At 40.0% G+C, this 26,845-nt stretch overlaps 2 protein-coding genes across 7 annotated transcripts in view; one reads left to right on the top strand and one right to left on the bottom strand.

The window, feature by feature from the left end:
* The window catches only part of SMYD1 (SET and MYND domain containing 1), a 50,759-nt gene extending 45,163 nt beyond the window's left edge, over positions 1-5,596 (bottom strand). For 2 of the 3 annotated variants that reach the window (XM_047853684.1, XM_047853685.1), the window contains exons 1-2: positions 5,477-5,576; positions 725-856 (exon numbers count right to left, since the gene is read on the bottom strand). In XM_047853684.1, coding sequence (XP_047709640.1) covers positions 725-801 — 77 coding nt within the window. In that variant the 5' untranslated portion in view covers positions 802-856; positions 5,477-5,576. Of the gene's footprint in view, positions 1-724; positions 857-5,476 lie in introns of all 3 variants that reach the window. The other variant, XM_047853686.1, reaches the window with a different exon arrangement.
* A 155-nt stretch (positions 5,597-5,751) lies between these two features.
* Positions 5,752-22,941, top strand: KRCC1 (lysine rich coiled-coil 1). Of its 4 annotated transcripts, none has more exons than XM_047853688.1 (3): positions 5,752-5,923; positions 17,875-17,987; positions 21,484-22,941. In XM_047853688.1, exon 3 carries the CDS (start codon positions 21,581-21,583, stop codon positions 22,352-22,354), a length of 774 nt encoding a protein of 257 aa, XP_047709644.1. In that variant the 5' UTR covers positions 5,752-5,923; positions 17,875-17,987; positions 21,484-21,580; the 3' UTR covers positions 22,355-22,941. The 4 variants fall into 4 exon arrangements, with proteins under 4 accessions (XP_047709644.1, XP_047709645.1, XP_047709646.1 ...); XM_047853689.1 differs by having other exon boundaries at positions 5,753-5,923; positions 21,559-22,941; XM_047853690.1 differs by lacking the exon at positions 5,752-5,923 and adding an exon at positions 6,772-6,942.
* The last annotated feature ends 3,904 nt before the right edge of the window (positions 22,942-26,845 follow it).

Below are 26,845 nucleotides of genomic sequence, written 5' to 3'. Positions count from 1 at the left end.
TGAACCCAATTTCTGGCTTTTGACCACCAAACGGTAAGATAGTAAATTTATGTTAAATCACTAAGTAATTTGTTATGGCAAAACCAGGAAACAAATATATAAAATATTATAGTTTTTCATTCTAGTAAATATTTTATAACATCCCTTTTGCTACTCTGAAATGAAATGGCATACATAATTTACCAGCTCTTATACCTAAAAAATATAAATTACTATATCTTGTAGTCTGAATGTTTGTGTATCTCACTCTCCTCAGCCCCCAGCCCAAATTTCAAAATATGGAAGTCCTCACCCTCTAAGGTAATGAATGGTATTAGTAGGTATGGCCCTTAGGAGGTGCTTAAAAATTATGAATGTGGAGCCTTCGTGAAGAAGAGGCTCCAGAGAGGTCCCTAGGTCTTTCTGTTGTATGAAGACTGTGAACGATCTAGAAGAGAATCCTCACCCAACCATGCTGATGCCCTGATCTCTAACTTCCAGCTTCCAAAACTGTAAGGCATAAATTTCTATTGTTTATAGGCTACCCAGTCTGTGGTATTTTGTTATTGTAGCCTGTACGGACTAAAACATTTACCTAACCTAATAAGGGAGAGATAAAGTGAAAGTTAGCCTATAATAAAATAATATATAATCATGCTAAATTAAATATGTCAATGAACTCACTATGCATATGCTTGGGCACAACTACAGTAGAAAACATGATACAGCGGTCATATGTTTGTACCTTCCAGTAGAATCGCTGTGAGAGCAAGAGCCGAAAATGTAGATTGATTCTGGGGACACAAATATCACACAGGGCATGGTTGTCTGTGATGTGATTTTCTGAAATGGTGAATGACTCTTACTTAGTCAAGTTCTGAATGAAAGAAAGCATAATCCTTCAGTTAACAAGAGGTTGCCTTGGAAAATTTAGGATATATTAAAAATGATTCTGTGATTATATATAAAACAGAATTCCAGACTCTGATAATTATAAACAAAGTTTCATATACCTAAAATGTACATCTGTATGTTTGAGGCTGTGTAGGACAGGCAAAGAATCTTCAATGTATGACTATTCCTTTCTTCCCAAGCTATCCTGCATCTGTGGCCAGGATCAATGAGACAGGGGATGTTGGCTCCCGTTATTAGGCTGGTGACAAGGACATGTCCTGGTACATGTCCCTGCTATACTGCTTATCAACATAAATCCTCTATAATAGTTTTTTCCCATCTGCCCCCCTCCCGTTTTGTTTTCCACTGGGACCCAAAACCTTCTTTGTGACCCTGGTCCTGCGCACAACATGCCAGCACCACTGCACAACCAGGAGTCGCCCCGTGACATTTCTAAAATGGCCCCTAAGTAGTGGAACGGCCTTCATGAGAACTGCTGGTCTTCCTGACCAGGAAAAATCCATCTAGAGTTTTGGAAGGATATCTTACTGCTCTACTGGAGATGCTCAGCTGAAAAGACTCAGGAAGAACCTAAGAGCTCTCTTCAACATCGTATATCGAGGTGTGGAAGAAACAGATTTATTCCATGTTTGCTGAAAGATCCAACTAGGGGGCAGAGTGGACATAACCATGTGACAGTGTGGTGTGGTGGCTAGGGTCACAGACTTGAGCTTCAAGGACCTTCAAAGTCATATTTCTGTCAAGCCCTTTTCTGCTCCAGGAAGATGCAAACTTTTCCCATTGTTAACAATTTTAATAGCCATCCAGTCTCTTTCTTTCGTGTGTCTGGATAAAGAAGGGTGGTGAGAAAGGGAGACAAATGGGACAGCTCAAGCCAGGGGACTCCTAGTCTGGAAGAGAGATCTAAGCTGGGAGATTTCAGACAAGAGGATGACAGGAATAATCACAATGGTTCTATGCACCTCTATTTCGGCTGAACTTCCCTTGCACCTCAGGCCACACATACATGCCAAGAACGTCACTATGGCTACCAAATACTCCCATACCCTAAGAAAGGTGTGAGAAAATTGTTGCAGAAGATGCTAAGCCAGGGCTATGTTGGGTCCCCAGTTGGGCACCTTAAGGGTAGAAAAAGGTGACATGAAGAGGCCAAGAATGGGGGCTGCTTTTGGAGTTTTAAGTATCAACACTTGGGCTTCAACTATCGTCTCAATATAAGCTCCACTTATTAATCTGTATCTCAGGTAACATCTGTTCCCAGATCCAAGTTGCAGCTCCCCAATCTTCAGCCATAACCTGTATTCAATTATTGTCCTCCTGAGCCTTCGAGCAAATAATCTCAGAGGACTTGAGAGCGATTGCGTTCCCTTCAGTTTGATCTGCTGCAATGGAAGGAATTTGTACAAATAAGTGTGAAGGTGGACACATAAATGAAACCCAGAAGAATGGTTTTTGAAAGCCTGGGACAGTTCGTATGCCTGCGTTAACAAAGCAGTGGCTGATCTACTATACTTGGAAAAACTTCAATCCTCCCTTCTATGGGAAAGACTCACTGGCTGGGCCACACACCTACAAGGGACCACCATCTAGTGGTAAATCAAGAGAACTGCAAGATTTGTTTAGTAAAAGAACAGTCCTTTATCACTGGATTTCACCCCCTTTGTACCTGGAAGTAAGGTTCATTTCCACCTGGGGTCAACAAGTTTTTTTTGAAACCGTGAACTAAGCATGGTTTGTACCTTCCTTAATAGTTGGGGGGGAAAGTCAAAAGAATATGTTGTGATACATGAAAATTATATGAAAGTTAAGTTTCAGTGACCATAAATAAAATTTATTAAAGAACAGCTATTCTAGGGGCGCCTGGCTGGCTCAATTGGTGGACCATGGGACTCTTGATCTCGGGGTAGTGAGTTTGAGCTCCACATTGAGCACAGAGCCTACTTAAAAAAAAACAAAACAGCTATACTATTCTGTTTACATATTTTCTATGGTTGCTTTCACACTGTAACAGCAGAGTTGAATACTTGCAACAAAGACCATATGGCCCACAAAGCTGAAAATACTTACGATCTGGCCTTTTACAGACAATGTTTGCCAACGCCTGCTTTAAACTAATAACAGTTTAAAGCCTGGCAATGTTAAATAAGCAAGGGGCTGCTCACTGCCTTCAAGTGAATTCACTGGCTGATTCATTCATTCATTTTATAATCCCTAGGAGTGACAGATTCAAAGAAAAAGTTCTTGCCTACATCTAGCTCTCACATTCCAGAATGACAGGGGCAGGTCTCCTCCTTAACAGTCCATTATATCCTATATAACTACATCATTGGCAAAACTTCAAACCCTCGCGGCACTTGGGTGGCTTGGTTGGTGGAGCATCTGACTCTTGATTTTGACTCAGGTCATGATTCCAGGGTCATGGGATCGAGCCTCACATTGGGCTCCATGCTGAGTGTGCAGCCTGCTTAAGATTCTCTCTCTCCCTCTATCCCTCTCCCTTTGCCCCTCTCCCCCACTGTCTCCCTCCCTCTCTCTCTAAAATTAAAAAAAAAAAAATAAAAAGCCTCCAAAAAACCCCTTCAAATTCTCCGGTCTCTGTGTTCCTAACAAAAGAGCATGCTTGCTTCCATCTCTCTTCTTTTGGCTCCAAGAAATCCTTGGCTGCGAATTGCTTTCTTCCCAAGAATTCCTAAGTCCACTCCTGTGTAGTTATCAGCACATTTATCAGCACTGTGCTCAGTGCCTGGATAAAAGACGAGTAACACGCAGCCCCTGTCTTTAAGATACTGACCATTTAGAAAGGATTATGGAAGAGCATGTAAAGATGGTGAGAGAGATACAGGAAGGGAGGGGAAAGGATATCCAGGGCAGCCTGAGGAGTCAGGAAAGGCTTCAGAGAAGTAGCCAACAAAGATAAGAAGGGAGTGAGACAACCAGAACTGGAGGAGACCATTTCAGCCCCAAGGACACATCAGCACAAGCAGAGGTGTGGAGGTAAAGAAATGGCAGACATACAGACACCTACAATAGGTTGGGTACCTTGGAGCTACAGGAGCACGCATATTATACCTCTGTTCACCATTCTAGCACCAGACTATTGCCCTTGTGACCCACTGTTTCATATACGTTTGCAAGTTTTCTAACATAAATGTACGAATGTCTGAAATTGTGTTTTATTAACATTACCTCGTATGTTTTTCATAATACCCTTCGAAGTGGGTATTATCAAAGCCTCTATTTAAAAAGCAGCAGCATCTCATAAGTATAAACCCCAGAGAAACTCTCACATGTATGCACAGGGAGACTGCACAAGTACATTAGAACAGCACTGTCTATAAAAGCAAAAATGAACAACAGGCTCAATGTCTGTCAAATGGCTAGTTCATGGTGTTTTCATGCAACAGAATGCTCTAAAGCTGTGAAGGTAAATGAATTAGAACCTCACATCTCAGCATACCTCAATATCAAAATATAATAAGTGAAAAAAGTTGCGAGGGAATAAACAGTATGTATAATAACATTTATGTAAAGTTTTAAATCATGCAAAGCAATATTTCTTGTTCCTTGGGGACACACACGTATGTAGCAAAAGTATTAAGAAATGAATAGGAATGAGAAATGCTGCATTCAGGACAGAATTTACTTTCGAAGGGAGGAGGAGTTCATTAGAAGTAGGGAGAAGGCATTCCAGAAGAGGGAGCAGCATATACAATAAACTGAGTTACGCAGTAATTTGGTATTTATAGGAATCAGTAAAGGTTTCACGTTGCTAAATCATAAAGTGAAAGCAGGGTGGGGAGGTGAGCAGTAGAAAGACAGAGATCAGGGTGCCCAGAAGCCCAGTAGTACTCCTGTTTGACTTTCTCCAACAGACAACGGAGAGCCAAAATGACTTCTACATAGAAGGCTTTGGCAGTAGTACGGAGAGGACACTGGGCTGGTGAAGTCGGAAGGATAAGTTAGGCATCTCTTGCCATGGTTCTAACAGGAGATGATGGGCACCTGAAATTAGGCAATGGCAGTGTGACAGGGAGGGAGAATCCATTCAAGAGAAACTTTGGCACCCTGCACCAGGAGTCATGCCCCTCAACAGGAAAATGGGTGGAATACTGTGCAGCGGTGAAAGAAACACCTACAGGCAACAGCTTGGATGAACCTCAAAATGTTGAGTGAAAACAAGTTCCAGAATACTGCATAGAGAAAGATACAAATCTTATGAAATTCAAGAATCATCCAAACTGGTTTTGGCCGCATACGTATGGAATAAAGATATAGATATGAAAAGAAACTACAAAGGAGGGTGGTGATTTCTCTGGGAGATGGGGAATGAGATGAGGTGAGTTTGGCTGTGCGTGTGAGTGCGCGCATATAGGCATATATTGACGGAGGGCGACAAAAGTCATTTACGGACCAGTGACGACAACGTATCAGGACCAAGGCTTCTGCTTACTCTAACTCTGCAATAAAGGCCCTAACAAAGGAAAGACAGATAAAGGAGATGACGTATTTCTCAGATACTTTGGAGGAAGAATCCGGAGGTTCCCAGACTTTTTCTTTCTTAGTCGGTTTTAGATTCACTCACCCCAGGCGAGCGGCCCCACGCGCTCTCCCTTCCCTCCGACAACGAGGGGAAAGTCCCCGGGGAAAGTACACGAGACGGAGGGGACACAGCCACAGTTAGAGCCGAGACCCCCCCACCAAAAAAAACCCCAGCGAAAGGGGCCGGGCTAAAGGGGGCGGGGCTAAAGGGCCTCCCTGGAAGGGAGGCACCCGCGCAAGCGCAGTAGCGCGCCTTGCCGCCATGGCGTTGGCGCCGTCCAGTAAGCCGCCGGTGGTGGCGGAGACTTCCCCTCAGGAAGCCTGGTCTCCGCCTCCTCCTCTCACCCCGCCTGCTCGGCGGCGGAGGCGGCGGTGGCGGCAGCGCCTGTCCCTGCCTCTCCGCCACCTCCACCCCGGCCTATCCCCCGGCCGGCGGCGTTGGCGGGGAGGGGGACAGTAGTTGTAGACGCCCGCCCCTGCCTCAGAGAAGGTGAGTTCCCGCCCCGGCGGCGGGGGCGGCCCGGTCTTCAGCCCCTCAGCTCCCTCCGCGGCCCAGTGAAGGCTGGGCGCGCCCCTAGCGTGCGCCATGGCCGACCGGGTCGGGGCCGGAGTCCGTCCGCCCTCCTCACCACCCGCCGCCCGGGGAAAGGGGCGCCACGGCCCCCCGGTGGAGCGTGGAGGGGAGAGGGACACCCCAGCAAGCTCAGGAAGCTGAGGATTGAGGGGGCAGAGAGATGTCCAGGGAGAAGTCTTGACAGGAGTGGCAGGGAAAGGGAAGGAGGATGGATGAGGCAGGTCCGAGGATAAGGAGAGAAACGGCCTGAGACGTGGAAGCGAGGAAACCTCGGCGGGGTGAACTTGAACATCCGGGGAAGTAGACACTTGGGCCGAAGTGGAGTTAGGACTCTGCCCACCGCAGGAAGTAGCTCCGGAGCTTAAAACTGTCCGGGCCCTGGGGGAAGAGCGGAGGGGCGAGGGCGTTGAGAGGTCCCTTTGGAGAGTTTTCCGGGGCTTTTTGAGGATAACACCCTATAAAGCAAGCTTCTGAGATTTATAGGCCTATTTTGATAGTGGCCTGAGTTCAATAGGGATCTACAGATCAGTGTCAAAGGTAGCAAAGTGGACAGTAGTGAGAGCGGTGAAAAACGGAATTTATCCAGACACTCCCGACTGTAGGGGAAAGAGCTGAGCTCCATTTGCATTTGCGCAGAGGTGACTGGGAGTTTCAAAGGGAAAATGAGGGACTGGAGGAGAGGTGGGGGTTCCAGAAGAGTCAAGGAAGTGAGGAATTACAAAGGGGATGTTGTTAGGCCAGCTGTGGCTGGCTGCTGGCAAGTAGGGAGGGACCTTAGGATTCTGTCCTCCCACAGCCACTGGGAGACCTAGGCGTCTCCTTCCTGATGATTACACTTCAATGGAATGGCTTTCAGGTCTTTGAGAAGGACACTCCTGAGTTGTAGGAGGGACACATCCTTCTCAGAGACAGGAAGGATTCACAATCCAAATTCAGTAAGTACTCTTAAAAAGAGAGATGGGGACCTGTTATCAGGTGTTGGCTCTAAAAACAGATTTCTTTTTGACAGCCCTGAGGTTTTTCTTGCAGGAGCTCCAAAGGGGGCTGGGTCATCGCTGGGATTCAGCCTTAAGCTGCTAGAGGCCAAGTTAAAATTTGGTCAAGTCTCCCTGCAGGAGTTTGGAAGGAGTGTTTCTGCCCAAGTTTTCACAGTTCTCACCAACACATTTCCCCTAACACAAAAAGCTATTTCTTCATCATCTCGATCTAACAGATGTTTAAGTTCCTACAAGTACTATATGCCTGTGAACACCCTATTTGTCCCAAACTACGAGGTAAGACTGTAAGGCAGTTTAGGAAAGGATTTTAGATGGTGGAGCTTGATCGCGTTGCAGGTCTCAGTAAAACATTTCACCATCTTCAGTCTCATCATTTTTAGTACTTATCGTGTTGACTTATGTTGCTTTTTGTCCCCAGAGGGAAAAGACAGTGGAAGCCAAAATATTGTAGAATCATTTAGATTCCTTTTTTCTGGAGAGGCATCAATATAATAACCTCATGAAAATAATTTTGTTTTTACCCTTTTTCGTGATATATTCTATTTTTCTGTGCTATTCCATAATCTTTTACATATTTCACTTTGGTGGAATGGCAAAGTAAAAAAAAGAAAAAGTATACGTTTCTTAAAACATTTTTATAAGCACTTTATATAAATTCCATGCACTAAAAATGGAATGAGGAAGTCATTGCAACCAAATGATGTTCTAGTAAATCTCTGAATGAAGGCAACCTTCGGAAGACTAGATTTAACGTCTTGAGTCAGCCTAGGTCAGTTATCATTGTTCTGAGGTCAAAAATAAACTCTGGATTTAGTTTTCATACCCGACTTATTGCCTCTCACCAACAAGTAAGCCTGAGCAGTTTATAGATTATGTAATTTGTAATACAGTTTATAATTTTTATACGGTTTATAGTTTATACAATTCAGTTTGGCTCTCAGCCAGATCACAGGAAGATTTGGAAACAGCTTCTCATGGAAAAACAAGTTTTTTGCCAGATGGCATTTTTTGTTTTTCGTGTGTGTGATGACTTTAAATATGTGCAATTTCTTAAGACTTTGTACAATGTCAGTTCACACAATGCTAGCAGTAACCTTTCTATATGACTTCAAGGTGGTATAATGAGAATACTGGAATAGGAATCTTGACTAGTACTAGGTTCTAGTGCTAGTTTGTCCACTAGTTGTATGACTTGAGTAAGTCCCAAACTTTTTTTTTCAAACTTTCGAAGTCCCAAACTTCCGTTTTGAGTTTTGTCATCTGTGGGGTGAGGGAATGGGATTAGCCCAATTGAGTGGTTCTCAGCCAGGGATTATTTTGCACCCCTACCCCACAGGACATTTGGCAGACATTTTTGGTTTCCACCACTGGGCAAGGAAGGACGGGGTGAGCACAGGTGCTACCTGGCATCTATTTGATAGAAATAAAATGCACAGGGCAGTCCCACACCCACCCCAACAAAGGATTCTCCTACCCAAAATGTCAGTAGTGTCGAGGTTGAGGACCTCTGCACCAACCAAACTCAGGTCCTTAAAATTGTTAACTGGCTTTACAGTTCGGTATTGATATTTCCATGGGCTGGCTGTGTACTGGAAGAGTAAGTAGTTCATAAAACACGAAACCTCGACCTATAATGGCCGTCAGGTGGCATTCAAAGAGTGATGAAATCTCTGAGTTAAGATTGAGACTATTCATGAGGATATGAAAAACAAAATATAATTCGCTACCTAAAAATTACCTCTTGTGACATTATTTTGGGTAAATATCCTTCATTAACTGTTCAGTTAACTGCTACCTAACAAATAGTAAATATGTGGCATATTATACTATTTAAAACACTAGTAGAGGTCATATATTTTTACTTGAGATATTTGTAAAAGCCTTAAATAATTGCCAGGTAAGACAGTACATAAACAAGAGGGGGGAAAATGTTGCTTGTTACTGACCCAGCATTTTTTTTTTTTCCTTAAAAGACTTGGTTAGGAGATTTACCTTAAATGTATGAAAGAATTATTGTGCTTCCAGTTACTAAAATCCTAGTCACTGTCAAGATCCTGATAGGACCATTCAAACTGATTTGAAGAACATCTGCTAAACCATTTTCACCTATAGCTGTAACACTGAGAGGAGCTCCTTTGTATGGGCTTGATAATGAACAGATGTCAGTAAGGATTAAATATTGGCAAGCAGAGAATATGTAGAAAGTGTCAGATTACAAATAGGAAATTGAGAAATTAAACTCACAAAAACCCAAAGAAATACCGCATAACCAGACTTCTATGAAAAGACATATATATAGAATTTATGGTGAAGTTGTCATAACGTTTTCCAGGACACTCTAATTCATTCAGTGAGGTTTCTCAAAAAATGTTTTTTGGTTTCTCAAGTATTTTTGACAGTTAAAAAAATTTTTTAAGTAATCATATTCCTGAAGGATTAGTAAAAACAAAACCACAAAAATCAATTCCAGCTTATTTGCTTCTTTTCAAGAAATTAAATGAACTTGGTTTTAGAATGAAGGACATTTTTGACTCCTTATTGAATCAGTAACCCATTTACATAGCATTACCTAAAAATGTTTTCCTTTGTTTTCATGATAGTAAGCAGAGATTTGGGTCAAATGACAGAAAAATCTAGCTAATAGCCATTGTTGTATTATTCAGAAGACACTCTTTGAGCTCCTGGTATGTATCAGGTACTCTGCTCAGTCCCAAGGATATACTGATGAATTAGGCACAGCCCTTTTAAAGAGCTTAGTAGTTAATGTTTTTTTGTGAAATTAGAAAAAGAAAAAACAAAACAAAATGCAGTTTGGGGGTTTTATGTTCTTTTAAACACAATAAAAGTTTATTTATCTCTCAAATTACATTAATGGTGAGTGCTCCAGAGCTGGCATGATTGCTTTCTTCTTCCTGACACACAACTTCTATCTCTTAGTCTGAAATGGCTGCAGAGGAAATGTGGGATAGTAGTGTGAGGCAGTCAAATTCTCCATGGAGTGGGGAGGAAACAGGTTAATTGACAACTTCTAAAATTGGTAAGAAATAGCAGGATGAACACATTAGAGAAAATGTAGTCTTAAATGTAGATTAGCCAGGACTCCTGGGATAATCAGGAGTAGTTCATTGTTTTGTATAAAGCTGTGCTCTGTCCAAGACATATTTGCTACATGCACACCAGGGCACGTTATGTTGTAAATCTAGTGTTGACAGATGGGTAGAATGGTTGGGGAGGAAGATCTCTGGAGAGACACTGATGATTATTTGTTAGTTGCAGATCTGCTGACTTTATTAGATGTCAGTGTGTGAAAATAGTGACTAAGCATGTTAAAATGGCTAAAAAGATTTCCCCTACTATATTCATCACATATATGTTAGGGCATCTATGTGAAAGCATTGGGGCTTTCCCCCACTTCTTACAGACCCATTCACATTCACATTTACTAATCCTTTGAAAGGAATGGAATGCCTCTGCTGGCATTCTGATGTTGGATGTCTGCCTTGAGTCCAAGTAAAACTAACTTCACAAGCATGATCCTTGAGCTAGCTAGCCACAGAGTACTTACAATTATTGATGTTCAAAGACTTAGTTTAAATAAAGACACAAATTTTATATTAAATGTGTAACTATATTAAATGTGTAGTACTCCCAATTAATGATTTTGTTAATTCTTTTGTATTTTATCATTGGAAATTTGCCATAATAGTAAACCCTTAGTTATTTTTGTGATTGTTGTGTTAGTGTGAAATAGCTAGAGCTTGGCAAACTCCTAAATCAGATACTAATCTACTTTCCTGAAAAGACAAGGTTAATAACCAACATAGCTAGGAGTATTTATGAGGCTGACAGCTACAGGGTTGCATGTCTAGCACAATTAAGATCTCTAAAAAATACTTATATAGGTAAAAAATAAAAAAAAACCTGAAAAGATAGCAAATAGTTACAAAAGATAGCAAAGATAACAGTCAGTTACCTAGTCTTCTAAAATGTAATGCTATGCTCTGCTTAGCCTTTCCAGAGATTATAATGATGCTAAAAGATTGCAAAACTCAAGAGCAGGAATGAGGGGAGGCTATACACTCTCACCACTTCTGTTCAGTATTGTACTGGCGGTCCTAGCCAGTACAGTCAGACAAGAAAAACAAAAGATGTTCAGATTGGAGAGAAATAACCCTCTCTATTTGCAGATGATATGATCATCTATGTAGGAAATGCCAAGGAACCTCAGAAAAGGCTACTAGAATAAATTTAGCAAGGGGGCAAAATATTAGCTCCATATACAAAATCAATTGTATTTCTCAATATTAGCAACAAACAGTAAGTTCAGATTTTTAAAAATACTGTTTACTACTGCATCAAAAAACAAAATACTTTTAGATAGCTTTAATGGAATACAGAGAATGCTACATAACATGGCTGAGAGAAAAATGCAAATAATGGGGAAATATAAAACGTCTCCTAATACTTCTGACTGAGTTAAATTTAAAAGTATTAGACTGTAAGGCCCCTGGATGGCTCAGTTGTCGGTTAAGCATCTGACTCTTGATTTCAGTTCAGGTCATGATCTCACAGTTGGTGAGTTTGGGCCCTACATTGGGCCCTGAGCAAACAATGTGGAGCCTCCTTGGGATTCTCTCTCTCTTCCCCACTCACGTTCTCTCTCTCTCTCTCTCTCTCTCTCTCTCTCTCTCTCTCTCTCAAAATAAATAAACTTTAAAAACAAAGTATAGGGGCGCCTGGGTGGCGCAGTCAGTTAAGCGGCCGACTTCAGCCAGGTCACGATCTCGCGGCCCGTGAGTTCGAGCCCCGCGTCAGGCTCTGGGCTGATGGCTCAGAGCCTGGAGCCTGTTTCCGATTCTGTGTCTCCCTCTCTCTCTGCCCCTCCCCCGTTCATGCTCTATCTCTCTCTGTCCCAAAAATAAATAAATGTTGAAAAAAAAAAAATTTAAAAAAAAAAAAAAAAAAAAAAACAAAGTATAAGACCATACCATTTTGGGGGTGTATTTATTAAAGGGAAAGAACTGAGCTAAAACTAACCAAATTAACATCCTAATTTTGCTCATTTTTTCTTCAGAGATACTTAATACACATTTTCTTAAAGATGCTGTATAGGGGCGTCTGGGTGGCGCAGTCGGTTAGGCGTCCGACTTCAGCCAGGTCACAATCTCGCGGTCCCTGAGTTTGAGCCCCGCGTCAGGCTCTGGGCTGATGGCTCAGAGCCTGGAGCCTGTTTCTGATTCTGTGTCTCCCTCTCTCTCTGCCCCTCCCCCGTTCATGCTCTGTCTCTCTCTGTCCCAAAAATAAATAAACGTTGAAAAAAAAATTAAAAAAAAAAAAAGATGCTGTATAATGTTTAAGTGCCGTGTCACAACAGAAATGATGTGCGGTGGGGCATGAAATTTTTTAAATAGATTTTTCACTTAAATTCAGTTGATTTATTCATCAGAACTGAGACTTACTAAAAACATTTTATACAATGCAAAAGCTCAGGCTTTGCAATTTCCATTTTTTAATATATTTTTTTAATATTTATTTTTGAGAGAGAGTACACGTGCTTGCAAGAGCAGTGGAGGGGCAGAGAGAGAGGGCAAGAGAAAGAATCCCAAGCTGACTCCCTGCTCAGCTTGGAGCCCAACACAGGGCTGGATCTGATGACCAGATCAGGACATGAGATCTATTTCTAGAAATAGAAAAGTTTTCAGAATTTTGCTAGATTTTTTCCAAAAAATATTAGAAGGTAAATCTAAAATAATACTCCAGATACGTTTCAGTCAAGACAAGCTATTTCTTGCTTGGGACCTAATACCAGCCTGTAAGTAGTAAAATTAGCTAGTATCCTTAGAGGTTTCTGCTTGATATTCCATACTCTTTTGGGTATTAAAGTAGACATGGCACCAATTAACACAGGATATAAACTGAAATCTTCAAAGAATTGGTTCAAAATAGAGCAGCCAGAAGACACAATAATGATCAAGTCTAACTTTCAGCTTTCTTTCTTTTTTTAATGTTTATTTTTGAAAGAGTGAGAGCAAGAGAGGGGCAGAGAAAGGGGGACAGAGGATCACAAGTGGGCTTCACACTGACAGTAGAGAGATGGATGCGGGGCTTGAACTTACAAGATCAAGGCCTAAGCCAAAGTCAGACGCTTAACCAACTGAGCCACCCAGGAGCCCCCAGTTTTCATTTCATTTCATTTCATTTCATTTCATTTCCATTTCATTTCCATTTCGTTTCATTTCTTTCTTTCCCTTTCTTTCTTTCTTTCTTTCTTTCTTTCTTTCTTTCATGTTTATTTTTGAGAGAGTGTGATCAGGGGAGGGGGAGAGAGAGAGAGAGAGAGAGAGAATCCCAAGCAGGTTCTATACTGTCAGCGAAAAACCCAGTGTGGGGCTGGAACCCACCAACTGTGAGATCATGAGCTGAAGTCAGTCGATTAAGTGTCCAACTTGTGATTTCAGCTCAGGTCATGATCTCACATTTAGTGAGTTTGAGCCCCGCATTGGGCTCTGCACTGACAGCGTGGAGCCTGCCTAGGCTTCTCTCCCTCCCTCTTTCTCTGCCCTTCCCCACTTGCTCTCTCTCTCAAAAATAAACATTTCAAAAAATAAGTACTAAAAAGATCCTCTAAAACATGAGTTATCTTGAAATACAAAAAATTAGGTACTCCTGTCAGGCACTCTTGCTCTGTTTACACATAACCTTTCCTTTATTTGGCTTTCTGTAGTTACGAGAAAAGTTGGCTGGGAGAACATTTCACTAGGTCAGTAAAATGGATGAAATCCTGAGTAACAATAAAAGCTCATTCATTCAGTACTTGCTATGTACCATATACTGTTCTAAGCATTTTATGCATATTAATTTCCTTAAGGCTCACAACAGCTCTTTGAAGTATATGTTATATCCCTATTTTAGAGATGAGGGACTTAAGGCACAGAGAGGGTGAGAAATTTAACCAAGCTTACACAGCTAATAACTGGCTCCAGAGTCCCTATGTCTGGCTCATAAGAGCAACGAGATAAGTGACACAATATGATGGGCAGTAGTTCTGCATAGTTGAATTGGCCTGGTGGATAATCTTTCTGGGGGAAAAAAACCAACATTTAAAAGTCCAGTTTAACAAATTAAGGTAAAATTATTTCACTTTCCAAAAACATCTGTTAATAGATCTTTAAGCTCTTCTAGTACACTTTATTGAGATATACTTTACTTAAAATACACACATATTTAAAGTACACAAGGCAATGTGTTTTTGTCAGGTATATACTCAGCAACCATCATAAATAAAATGCCAGATATTTCCATCAACACCCAGAGTTTGCTCATGCCTCTTTACAATCCATCCCTCCCTCTACTCCTGTCCCCAGCAACCACTAATCTGCTTTCTATCACTATAGATTAGTTTATATTTCCAGAACTTTTTGCAAATAGGGAATCATACAAGTAGGTACTCTTATATCTTGCACTAAGCATGATGATTTTGAGATTCATCCGTGTTGTGTATATATTGCTATTTTGTTTCTTTTTTGTTGCTGAATAATTCTATATTGATATACGAGGTTTTGTTTATCCATTAACCTATTGACAGACATTAGGGTTGTTTTAGTTGGGGGCTATTACAAATAAAGCTGCTATGAACATTCATGTACAGGGCTTTGCATGGATATATGTTTTTGTTTCTCTTGAGCAAATACAAGTGAAGTGGCTGGGTCATATGATAGATGTTGAATGTTTAAAGAAATTATCAAACAGCTTTGTAAAGTTGTACCATTTTAAATTCTAACTAGTAACGTATGAGAATTACAGTTGTTCAACATCCTTACCCACATTTGGTATTTTTAGTCCTTTTAATTTTAATCATTTCCAGTGATAGTGTAGTAGTATCTCATTGTGGTTTTAATTCGCATTTACTTAGCCATACACACACACACACACACACACACACACATACACTCTTTGAGGTGTCTGTTAAAATCTTTTGCCCATCCATTTTAATTTGTGTTTATCTTACTGAGTCATAAGAGTTATATATATATTCTAGATACAAGTCCTTTGTCTGATATATGAGATGGGAATATTTTCTCCTACTTTATGGCTTGCTTTTCATTTTAATTTTAGAGTCATAAGTAAATTACATACATTAAAACGACTCAGAAATAATTCAGAGAGATACTATATATATTAGAGAAACATTTTTAAATATTCATCATCCTTTCTAAAAAGTTTATCATTTACAGTTCTTGAACTCAATATTTTGAGCCAAACCTTTTTAATCTATACACTTGTTCTGAAAATTAACCTGTAGAACCTTTAAATTCAATTTTTATGGAGTTTTTAATTACAAAGTAATTTTTTTTGCACAAATTAAAACAGTACAGACATATGCAGAGAGCAGAATGTTAAATATTGTCTCTTACTCCTTTCCTAAACTCATATCCCAAGCCCCATTAAGTGTATATCTTTTCAGATTTTTTTTTCTATGGGTATTGAGATATACAAGATCAGACTGTCAAATCACACTAACACAAATCAGTAATATTACCTAGTATCAAGGCTTTCTAAGTATTTCAAGGATACAGGCAATCAAGCAACTCTAAAGAAGCAAAGATCTCTAGGACATGAAAGATGGCTCCTCAGACCTGCATCTCTAACCCAAAATAATAGATAGATGAGGTTTCTAAGTAAGGATCACCTCACACAGTGTGGGTATTTAAATTATGAATCATTTTATATACCCTTGCTTATGCGACATTCTTCATAGAGCTATGCCTCATTGGTCCTGAATTTATTTGCTGTAGATCATCCTTAGCCAGGAACATCTTGCTTAAGGGCATTTCAAAGATAAGTTCCTATTCTTTTAGCCAGTATCATTGGTCTCTTTTCTCAGAGGTCCAGAAGTCACCTGCCCTCTTCCCTCTCCCCCCACCCTCAGAAAGGAAGTGAATGGATTGCAGCCCAGCTCCTTTAACTCCTTCCTTACAATAAATACATGTGAATATATTTATTTTTTGGTTCTGTGTTGTGTTTTTATACCAAAATTGGATTTCAGATTGATCAACAGATAGGTACTCAGGTAGGTAGATAGATAGAGTTCCACATCTTGTTTTTTCCCGTTAATATATCATGGACTTTTCTCCATGACAGTACATGTGGTTCCAATTCATATTCACCTAAGTGGCTGCATAGGAAGTACAATTTTGACGTTCTATGATTGGTATCATATTTATAAACTAGTAAATTTCTTTATATATATATATGAAATGTATTGTCAAATTTGTTTCCATACAACACCCAGTGCTCATCCCAACAGGTGCCCTCCTCAATGCCCATCACCCACTTTCCCCTCCCTCCCACCTCCCATCAACCCTCAGTTTGTTCTCAGTTTTTAAGAGTCTCTTATGGTTTGCCTCCCTCCCTCTCAAACTTTTTTTTTTTTCCCTTCCCCTCCCCCATGGTCTTCTGTTAAGTTTCTCAGGATCCACATAAGAGTGAAAACATGGTATCTGTCTTTCTCTGTATGACTTATTTCACTTAGCATAACACTTCCCGGTTCCATGCACGTTGCTACAAGAGGCCATATTTCATTCTTTCTCATTGCCGAGTAGTATTATCCATTCATCAGTTGATGGACATTTAGGCTCTTCCCATAATTTGACTATAAACTAGTAAATTTCAATAAAAATACATTTCAACTGTTAGAAACTTTAGATAGTATACATGTGGTAAGTTTGGTGTAGATTATTTATTGAGGTGAGGAACACTTTGAGCAAAAGTTCTGGAAGTTAATATGTGAATATGACTATAGCTTTGAGTGGCTTATCTGAGCCTTGTTTAGGGAGACTTGCTTGTGATCATTTTTGTACAACTATAGAGGACTGTTGCCCACCACAGGTAAAGATGGTTTGTGGTTCCTCTCTGTGATTCCCAGATGACCTGAGATACAGCTAGAATCAGTAACTATCTTAAAATAGACTATTTCTTGAAATTGTCTGCTATAAAACACAAAAATGCCAAGGCCAGATATCTTCTCCCAGCCTTTCAATGCAGATCATTTCCATAAAGTCCAGACTCCTACTGGTGACCCAGTAACTTCCCTTTCAGAATATATTCTGGACTAAATAAGAATATACTACCACATTAAATAGTAGAGCCTTACTAAATGTTTTCATACTGAAATTTCATTCTAATTAGCAAAAAGTTAGTAGATAGTCTTGCAAGCACTCAGGAAATTAAGATTTGAGATGGTATGTGAAGTGATATCTAGTTACAGATTGAAAATATTACCTTAAATGTTTAATATGATCTTCAATCTTCCCTCCCTTTATTTTATTCATAGATACCACATTGAATGAATAAATATTGAGCTTTTACACATACTCTTTGTAAAAGGTATATGGGAAGTAGTGATATAGTTTGAATTGCAAAGGATTTCATATTATGAGGGAGGTTGAAAATAAAGATCTTCTGAATCATAGGATAATTTCTACTGAAGCTGATACTTTGATTTGAATACAAACACAACTCTGTCCTTAAACTTTTAGTTCAGACTAAATGTGTTAAAAATCATGAAAGCTATTTTCAAATTTAGAGGTAGACATTTGGGGTCACTGTGTTGTGAAACAAAATATTATTTATTTTCCCGGAGTAAAATATATGCTCAAAAAGTTAGCCTAACTTTCAGGTTTATAGGAAGTAAAATGATAAAAAAGGATATGGATTTGTGAATTTTCAGATACTGGATCTATGTTGGTGGTATGAGTCTAAACTTTGAACTATTTAATCTTTGTAACAAGATTGTACTTGGTTTCAGATGACTGGGAGTGGAATATTAGACAAAAATAGATTTTGGGATCTCTGCATCATGTTTTTTAGCTTCCTGGTTGTTGCACGGTCTCACCATTTGGGGAAAGTCCATGCTAGAAAACTGAAGCAATTAATGGGGGAATATGATCAGATTTCTTCACCAAGTTCCCAGCCTGATAAAGGTAAGTTTCCATTCACCTCTTCATTGATTTCTGCATGATATGTGGGCTTTGGGGACTGGCTTCTTTCATTTAGCATGCCTTCGGGATTTATCCATGTTGTACCACATATTAGTACTTCATTCCTTTTTACTGCTGAATAATATTCCATTGTATGAATATACCACATTTTATTTATCCATTCATCAGTTAATGGACATTGACTCGTTTCTGCTTTTTAGCAGTTATGAATATTGCTACTGTGAACATTTGTGTGCAAGTTTTTGTGTAACCATAGGTTTTCAGTTCTCTTGGGCATATACTTAGGAGTGAAACTGATGGGTCATACAGTAACACTGTTAACATTTTGAGGCATTGCCATACTGTTTTTCTTTTTTTTCTTTTTAATTAGGAAACATTTCCAATGGTTATTCATAAAATTATTAAAACAGCAAAAGTTGATTTACAGAGCCACATGCCAATAACAAAACAGGAAGGAAATGAAACGTTCAAGAGACATCTTGAAAAGTTTCAAAGAAGTATATACCAAGCTAAAAATCTGCAGTTAAACTATGGTTGCTTAACAGTTTATACTCATTCCTACATTTTCTCAATAAGTTCTTCCTTATATTTGCCTTTCTCTTTTCCAACTTGTTGAGATTTGGCTTTGCATTCAAGATTTTTTTTCTGATCAAGAGTGCCTGGGTGGCTCAGTTGGTTAAGAATCTGACTCTGACTCTTGACTTCAGCTCAGGTCATGATCTTACGGTTCATGGGTTCGAGCCCTGCATCAGGGCTTGGGATTCTCTCTCTCCCTCTCTCTCTTTCTGCCCCTCCTCTGCTCCCTCTCTCTGTCTCTGTCTCTAAGTAAATAAACTTTAAAACAAAAAAAGAAACAAAGTCTTTAAAAAAAAAAAAAAGGAATTTATTCCTGATCTTTTCCTGTTTTATCCTGCTGATAACTACCTTGTTTGGGTAAATGCGTGCATGGACAGTTGTGGCATTACCTTCTCACATTGAACCTGTTCAATGTAGATGACCTGTTTCTTTCTAAACACCTGGACTACCTTGCTGATTGCTGACCTTTATAGTGTTCCTGAACCTCCTGAACCTCATCATCTGTGTGGATGGGCATGGAGCAGACCTTGTACTTCTGCCACCAATCCTTGGAGAGTGGGGAAGACATGATCTTCCTGCGCATGTGCAAGGGAGCACTGAAGTGGCATTTGGGGTTTTTGCTGTGGTCCGAGGTCACAAAAGGGTTGAACTTCATGGTGATGGTCTACCTGGCTCTAGGCAGGCTCAGACCTGTGTGCGTGGGGCCAGAAGTCCAAACTATTTTTCAAAATAGCTGCACATTTTACATCCCCACAAGCAATGAATGAAATGACCCATTTTTCCACATCCTTGCCAATACTGAATCTCACCTGTCTTTTTTATTATAGCCATCCTTGTGGGCATGAAGTATCAATTTCTAAACATAAAAGTGGACAAAATGGTATAACGAACCCTCATATACCAGCATCCAGCTTCAACAGTTATCACCATCTTTTTCATCTTGCTAGTGACTTTGTAAAAGCAGCTTTATTGAGATATAGTTAACATACAATAAACTGTACATATTTAAAATACAAAATTTGAGTTTTGACAGATATATGTGTATACCATCAAATGATCAATATAGTAAACATATCCAGACTCCATAATGTGCCTTTTATAATCATCCCTCCCATCCCTTCCTGTCTCATCCCCAAGCAAACACTGTTACTGTACATTAGTTTGCATTTTCTAGAGTTTTCTACAGACGGAATCATATGTTATGTACTCTTTTGTCAGGCTTCTCTCAGCATAATTATTTTGAGATGCATCGATATTGTTGACTCTATCAATAACCAATAATTCTTCCCTTGTTACCACTGATAGTATTTCACTATATGGATGTACCACTATTGATAGTTCCATTCACCTGTTGATCATCATTTCTGTTTTTTCCTTTCTGGGGCTATTACAAATAAAATTACCATAAATATTCATGTATCATTCTTTGTAAGGACATATATTTCCTTTTCTTTGGGGGGACATACTGAGGGATGGAATAACTAGATTGTACAGTAGGTGTATGTTTAACTTCCTCAGAAGCCAGCAAACTGTTTGCTAGTGGTTGTACCATTTTCTATCCCTGACCAGCAGTGTGTGAGAATTCTAGTTGTTCCGTATCCTCACCAACTACACTGCGGGTGTCATTCTTTTTATCCCAGTCATTCTAGTGAGTGCGTGGTGGAATTGCATTGTGGTTTTAATTGACATTGACCTGATGACTGTTGATATTTTTTCATGTGTTCATTGGCCCTTTGTATATATTCCTTTCTGAATTGTCTGTTCAAATCTTTTGCCTATAATCAAATATTTGTTGCGTTATTCTCGTGAGAATTTTTGTACTATTTAAGTTGAATAGGAGCTAAATTTTCTGATTCACCAAATTAGACTTCATTTAGACTTTATTTTTTGATCTAAAATTTCCAGAAAACGTAGCTGATCATTAGTGACTCTGGAGTGCTATGTCATGCTTCTTTCTTTCTGTTAAAGGGAAGAACATTCTGTTCTCCGTGGGTATGCCACCTCCTAATTTTTAGAGACAAAGTATATCATCAAAACTACATAGGACATGATCTTGTAGTAAGGATGTTTTCTGCTACATTTGTACTTAATGCAGGATTTGAGATAGGGGAAAGAAATCAGAAATAGTGCTGCCCCCACCAAAAGAATCAAACAAGCCAACAAAAAATTAGTGTCTCTACTTTAAATTTCTTCTAAAACTTTTCTCTGCATCAGTCTGACCCCCTCTCCGCTTTCACCTCCATTCCTCCCTTAACCCTCCCACCAGTACTTTAATAGAGGACAAACCAGAAGACATTCTAGAATGCTTTTTTTACCAATCAGAAGTAATGGAATGAAATCCAAGCCCTGGACAGAAGATACAGAACTCTGTTCCCTCATCTTCCCTCATGCCCTATACAAAACAGTAGTTTCATCTCGTAGCAGAATTTCCAATTTCCAGCATTCCCAAACCATTTTATAAACATCCTTTTATTATTAAGTCTTATGGTACTCTAGTCAGGTAAGTAGGCGTATTTATTTTATTTTGTTTGAGTAAACTGAAGATTTTAAAAATTACTTCTCTATGGTTCTATTACTTCTCTTAAAAAACAATATACAAGAAACTGATTAGTCAGAACTTTAGGAAAACTATGAAAACTATCAGCCACCTATCAGGGATGTGTGGCCCTTAACCACACATCCCTATATGCCTTACATTTTTAGCCATACAACAGAACCCTATATGTCATCTGCTCTCTGCCCTCTTCATCCCACTTCTGAGAATGATAAACCTACTTGTGAGTGGCCTGGGAGATATTTGACTATCCTAATGTACCATTTTGGTGTATAATGTCATGATATTTAACTTCTTTGCTGAATTAGGTTTTAATTTGTCTGGGCTTCTTTGTTTTGTTTTTTGAAGCTCTCTTCAAGAGCAAAGGAAATATTCAGAATACAATAATCTAGTAAGAAGAATTTTCTCCCATCTTCTCTACAGAGAACCCCTTGTTGTCAACCTAATGAAGCATTCAAAGAAGACATATGACTCTTTTCAAGATGAACTTGAAGATTATATCAAAGTGCAGAAAGCCAGAGGCTTAGAGCCAAAGACTTGTTTCAGAAAGATGAGAGAGGACTGTTTGGAAACTTGTGGGTACAAAGAAGAGGTTGATTACAGACCGAGGCATAGAATGTTTGATCACAGACTCTCATCTGAGACTGTCCAGACCTACCCGAGATCATGCCCTATTTCACCAAAGGTGGAAAACCGGTTACCTCAGTGGCTACCAGCTCATGACAGCAGGCTAAGACTAGACTCTCTGAGCTACTGCCAGTTCACCAGGGACTGTTTCTCAGAAAAACCAGGACCCCTGAACCTTAGTCAGCAGGCGTATAACTGTCGCCCATACAGTGTGGAATCTGGAGTTTACAAGCGTCTCTCCTCAGAAAACAGTGCCAGCGCCCATCAAGCCAGTCATAAACAGATACATCAGCAGGGGAAAAGGCACCCAGAGGAAGCCAGAGAAAAAGTAGAGGAGGAGCGGCCCAAGCATAGGAGGAAAAAAGGTTGTGAGGAAATAGATTTAGACAAACACAAGAACTTCCAAAGAAATCTAACACAAATGGAAACAGTCAGGGTCAGTACAGAAAAGCTTAAGAATCGAAAGGAGAAAAAAGGCCGAGATGTGGCCTCTAAGAAAGAGGAACGTAAGCGTAGAAAAGAGAAAAAGGAACAAGGTAAAGAGAGGACAGAGGAGGAAATGCTTTGGGACCAGTCTATCCTTGGATTTTGAAGATCCTGAGTTGGTTCTCCTGAGGTTAAATTGAAAAAATAGTTGAGGAGCTTGGTTTTATGATGTCCATGTTCATATCGATTTTTTCATGTGAACAGGTACTTTAATTTCTAACAACAGGCCGAGTGAACCGAAAGTATTTAATGTGGTTACTCTCCAGCACGGAAATTACTTTTCCTCATTTCCTGAAAGCATCCCTACATTTTTCTTCTATACGATGTAATTTTCCTTAATGAGAGTGGCACTGCTTTTACTCATCAAAATGCTATGATAGTAAAGTATTTTTCCCTTGGGAGGTCACTTATTTTAAATTGAAGTATTAACGGGCTTTGCAGAATCTATTTCTTGATTAGGTTTGTTTTAGTTTGGGGTGGGATATTTTTATATTCATTAGTTTTCTCTTTGACACAATTTAGACTGATTTTTTTTTTCCTTTGTTAGACCTAACTTGCAGTGTATTTTCTAGATTGCAAAGTGGAAAATGAAATACATTATAATAATAATAAGCTAAGGTTACATATAGTTTTAAAAGTTTCAAAGAGTCTTGATATAAAATCAGTTTATATTCTGGAAATATTTATAATAAAGTGTTCTAATTTCTGCATTTTGTCGTTCTGTGTCAATTATATGTTCCCATTCAGTGATGATTTTCTTTTGGAAGAGAAATAATGGAGTAGTTATACTTGCGAGGAAGATCTTTTGGGTGGGTCACACTTTACAGTTGTAAAAATTCTCTACCTTGCTTATTCATATTTCAATCCACTTTTTAGGATAGAAATCTATTAATGACCATAATTTTTCCAAATAGTTGAAATTGATAATTCCCTTTTTTATGTAGAAAAAAATTATGGCCTGGGAAACTGAGTCCCAGAATCCAAGTCTCAGCTATGCCATCAAGTTGTTATGTGACTTTGGGGGAGTCACTTAACTTCATTTTCCTCGTTATCAAATATGACTAGAAAGATTGGCCCCTAAAATGCCTTGGATAGCAAGATTCTGTGATATGAAAACTCTTTTTGCTTTCCACAATGCTGGGCTTACATGTCTTACATGTCTATTTTAATATTAACTTTAGAATTATTTTGCTAAAGGTGATTTTAGCTTATATGCTAAAATACATATAAATATTTATAGGTGTGTGTGTGTATATATATATATATATATATACACATATATATGTTATATGAGAGATATATATGTATCATATAAATCACTCCATATATTCCCCACACACACACAGCCATCCTCTTGCATGTAACCAGTCTCCCTACCCTTGCTGGGCTGCTGCCTTACTCAGCCCTGGCCTTTCTCTGGATCACCACCCTGCCTAGCCTCCTACCTGCCTAGGCCCCAAGTAGCAAAGAAGGAAAGAAGGGGAAGAGGAAGGAAGAGAGGGTAGATGACCCATTTTATTTTAAACTAATGACCACAAACCTCCAATCCATTGAGTTTCCATAGTAAGTTTCCCACTCTCAAAGACACCACTTTTATATTCTCTTCCCTCAAAACTTTCCCTTCCTAGTGCCTCCCATAAGGCCTCCTTTCTCAGCTGATGACCTCACCTCACACTCCAGTGAGAAGTCTTCAGAGGGGATTATAACTCATTGTGGTACCACCAGACTGATAAACTTCCCTCAGGTAGTCTGTTCTCTGTCTTCCCTCCTGTTACAGTTAAGGTGTCCCTGCTCTTAGTAAAGACCAATCTCTCCCCTCATGCACTGGATCCTACACCCTTTCACCTCCTCAAGGTCTTCATCTCTCCTGCACCATGAGTCTCTCCACCTTTACTGGATTATTCCATTAGAATGCAAACATGCTTCTGTTTCCCCTCTACAAAAAACAGTAACAACTCCCTTGACCCCCATATCGTCTTTCAGCTACCTCCTTTCTCTTCCACAAAAGAACTTGTCTATGCCAGCTGTCTACACTTTCTCACCTCTCATTCTCTCCTCCATCTCTTCCATCTAGTTTCTGTCCCTACCACTTCCCTGAAACTGTTCTTGTCAAAATCTCCAATGACCTCCGTGTTGTCAAATCCAATGGATATTTTTTATTTGTATTCAGTTCAGCCTCTCACCAGCTTCCACCTGGTCAGCCCCTCTTCCTTGAAATGCCCCTCCCTCAGCCTTCATAGCACTGCATTTGCCTGATTTTCCTTACCTCCTAGCTCCTCCTCCTCATGGGCTTCTTTACTGGTTCTTTCTCCACCTACCTCGAAATGCATCATCATGTATAGTGCATCAGGGACCAGCTCTAGACCATCACTCTGTAATCACACATCCTAAGTGATCTGATCCAGGCCCATGGCTTTAAATGTACCTGTATATCGATGTTGTAGACTACGTGTTCCCCACCCACCAAATTCATATGTTGAAATCTAATCCCCAGTGTAATGGTGTGTGGAGGTGAGGTCTTTGGGAGGGAATTAGATCATGAGGGTAGAGCCCTTAGGAATGGGATTAGTGCCTTTATAAGAAGAGGCCAGAGCTATATCAGCCACCTAGTCTATGGTAATTTGTTATAGCAACACAAATTATCTAAGATACCTCTAAATTTCTATTTCTAGGCTACATCTTCTCCCTGAGTTCTAGATTCATAGCCAACTGCACTTGTTGATATTTCCACTTGGAAACCCAAAAGAGTACTCGCTTCCCTCATCATCAGGCGTTCCTTCCCGCCTCTTCACCGTCCACTCTTCCCCATCTCTGTGAATAACAACACCAACTCCATTGCTCAACCTTTCCTCTCCTACATCAGGCCCATCAGTAATTCCCCCTGGTTATACCATCACATAATCTCTCCTATTGTCCACTTCTCTGCATCTTCGTTGACGGCCATCCTATCCCAAAACATCGTTTATCCTTGCACTAAACAGGACAAGTAAGTCTGCAAAGAGCTGCAGAACTGGAAGAAATCATCATGGGTTCTGAATTGGTGAGTGCAAAACAGGCACCAGAGGCACCCAGCAACCTATGACTGTTATGGCCATCTAAGCCCTGAGGATTTCAGAAATACCCAGCAAACATTTCCTTCAGAAGGACAAAACCCTGCCTCAAAATGAAACAAAACAAAAAAATCTGCTGGGTTGAGAAACCAAACTGAGCTGGGAAGTAACACTAGGAGTAAGGAGAAGAGAATGTTCAAACAGGGAGCAGGAAAAGGTCCCAGATGAAACAAAACCCAGAAACTGCTGTAATAGCAAAATACAGCAACTAAGGTTCTCGCCTTGGCAGGTAAGACCTGTAGGCCAATAGAAAATAGAGTAGATTTTTCTGAAACGAGCCTTAGCCCTGAAAGGCAGAGAAGTAGTATTTTGTACCCTTCACAATAACAAAAGAGGGAGCCCTGAGCTGTGAAGCTGTGAAAGGTACCCTAGGTCATTCCTTTCTCAGAAAGGAACCTTCCAGTAGTCAAGGTTAATACATTTCATTTCAATCTTGGAAAAGAGGAGAAAGTGATCTAGCCACGCATAAGGTATTACAAGAGAAAAAATGAACCGCACATATTTTGACAAGAAGACACCAGAAGAATTCAGACACTAAGCAGATGAAAACTCTGACCTAACACTTCAAACAGGGCTGAAGCGAGCATAGACAATATAGAAAAAGGAAATAAAGCATAGAAAGGAGAATAATGAGGATAAGGCAACAAGAGTAAGGAAAAAAATACAAAAGACCTGCAAAAAAGGTGATTAAGGATAAAAGATAAGCAAAGGAGACTCAAATACACTTGGAGTCTCTAAGGAAGAAAACAATCAGTGAAGCAGAACAGACGCTTAAAGCTATGTTTAGTGATGTGTAACTTGTGTTTCTTAATGGCAACATGTATGTGCATTTGCAAAACAGTTGCAGGTGTGCATGCAAAAGGTGGCTGACTTATTTAGGCAATGCATGCAGCGTTCTGACCCTGGGCAATAACTCCCAAGACAGTTTTGAACTTTCAGATCTGACATACTTGGTTTTGAACTCCAGTTGTACACTTACAAGCTATGTATGGCACATTCTCTGTTGGGGCAAATGGCAGCGATAATTCTTCCTCCCTGTACCACCCCTTAGGTAGTCCGTTCCCGTACTGCTGAGCTTGGCCGTGGGACTTGGCCTGGCCAACGGGAGAATAACAAATATGATGCAAGCTGGATTTGGAAAAGTGCCTGTGCTTGCTACTCCTGCTACTTTTGGAACTCAGCCACTGGGTACAAGCCCTGCTGAATAATGAGAGCCTCGTGGCCATGTCTCCATCACTCAGCTGACATTGAACTGACTCCTCCTCTTCCCCACACACAAGGCACCTGGGTCATCCAACCCCCACTGAGCCAGGCCAGCCAGCTCACAAAATTGTGAGAAAACTTCTTGCTGTTTGAAATCATGAGCTGTTGGGCGGTTTGTGATGCAGCAAAAACTAACTTATATACTGTGTGATTTTAGGTGAGTTTCTTAATCTCTCTGGGTCTCAGTTCTCTCATCGGTAATATGGCGATGAGACCAGTACCCT

The sequence above is a fragment of the Prionailurus viverrinus genome, chromosome A3 (assembly GCF_022837055.1).
Source record: "Prionailurus viverrinus isolate Anna chromosome A3, UM_Priviv_1.0, whole genome shotgun sequence".
Classification (NCBI taxonomy): domain Eukaryota; kingdom Metazoa; phylum Chordata; class Mammalia; order Carnivora; family Felidae; genus Prionailurus; species Prionailurus viverrinus.
Note: the sequence above shows the minus strand (reverse complement) of the source record. Positions and strands in the feature narration are given on the sequence as shown.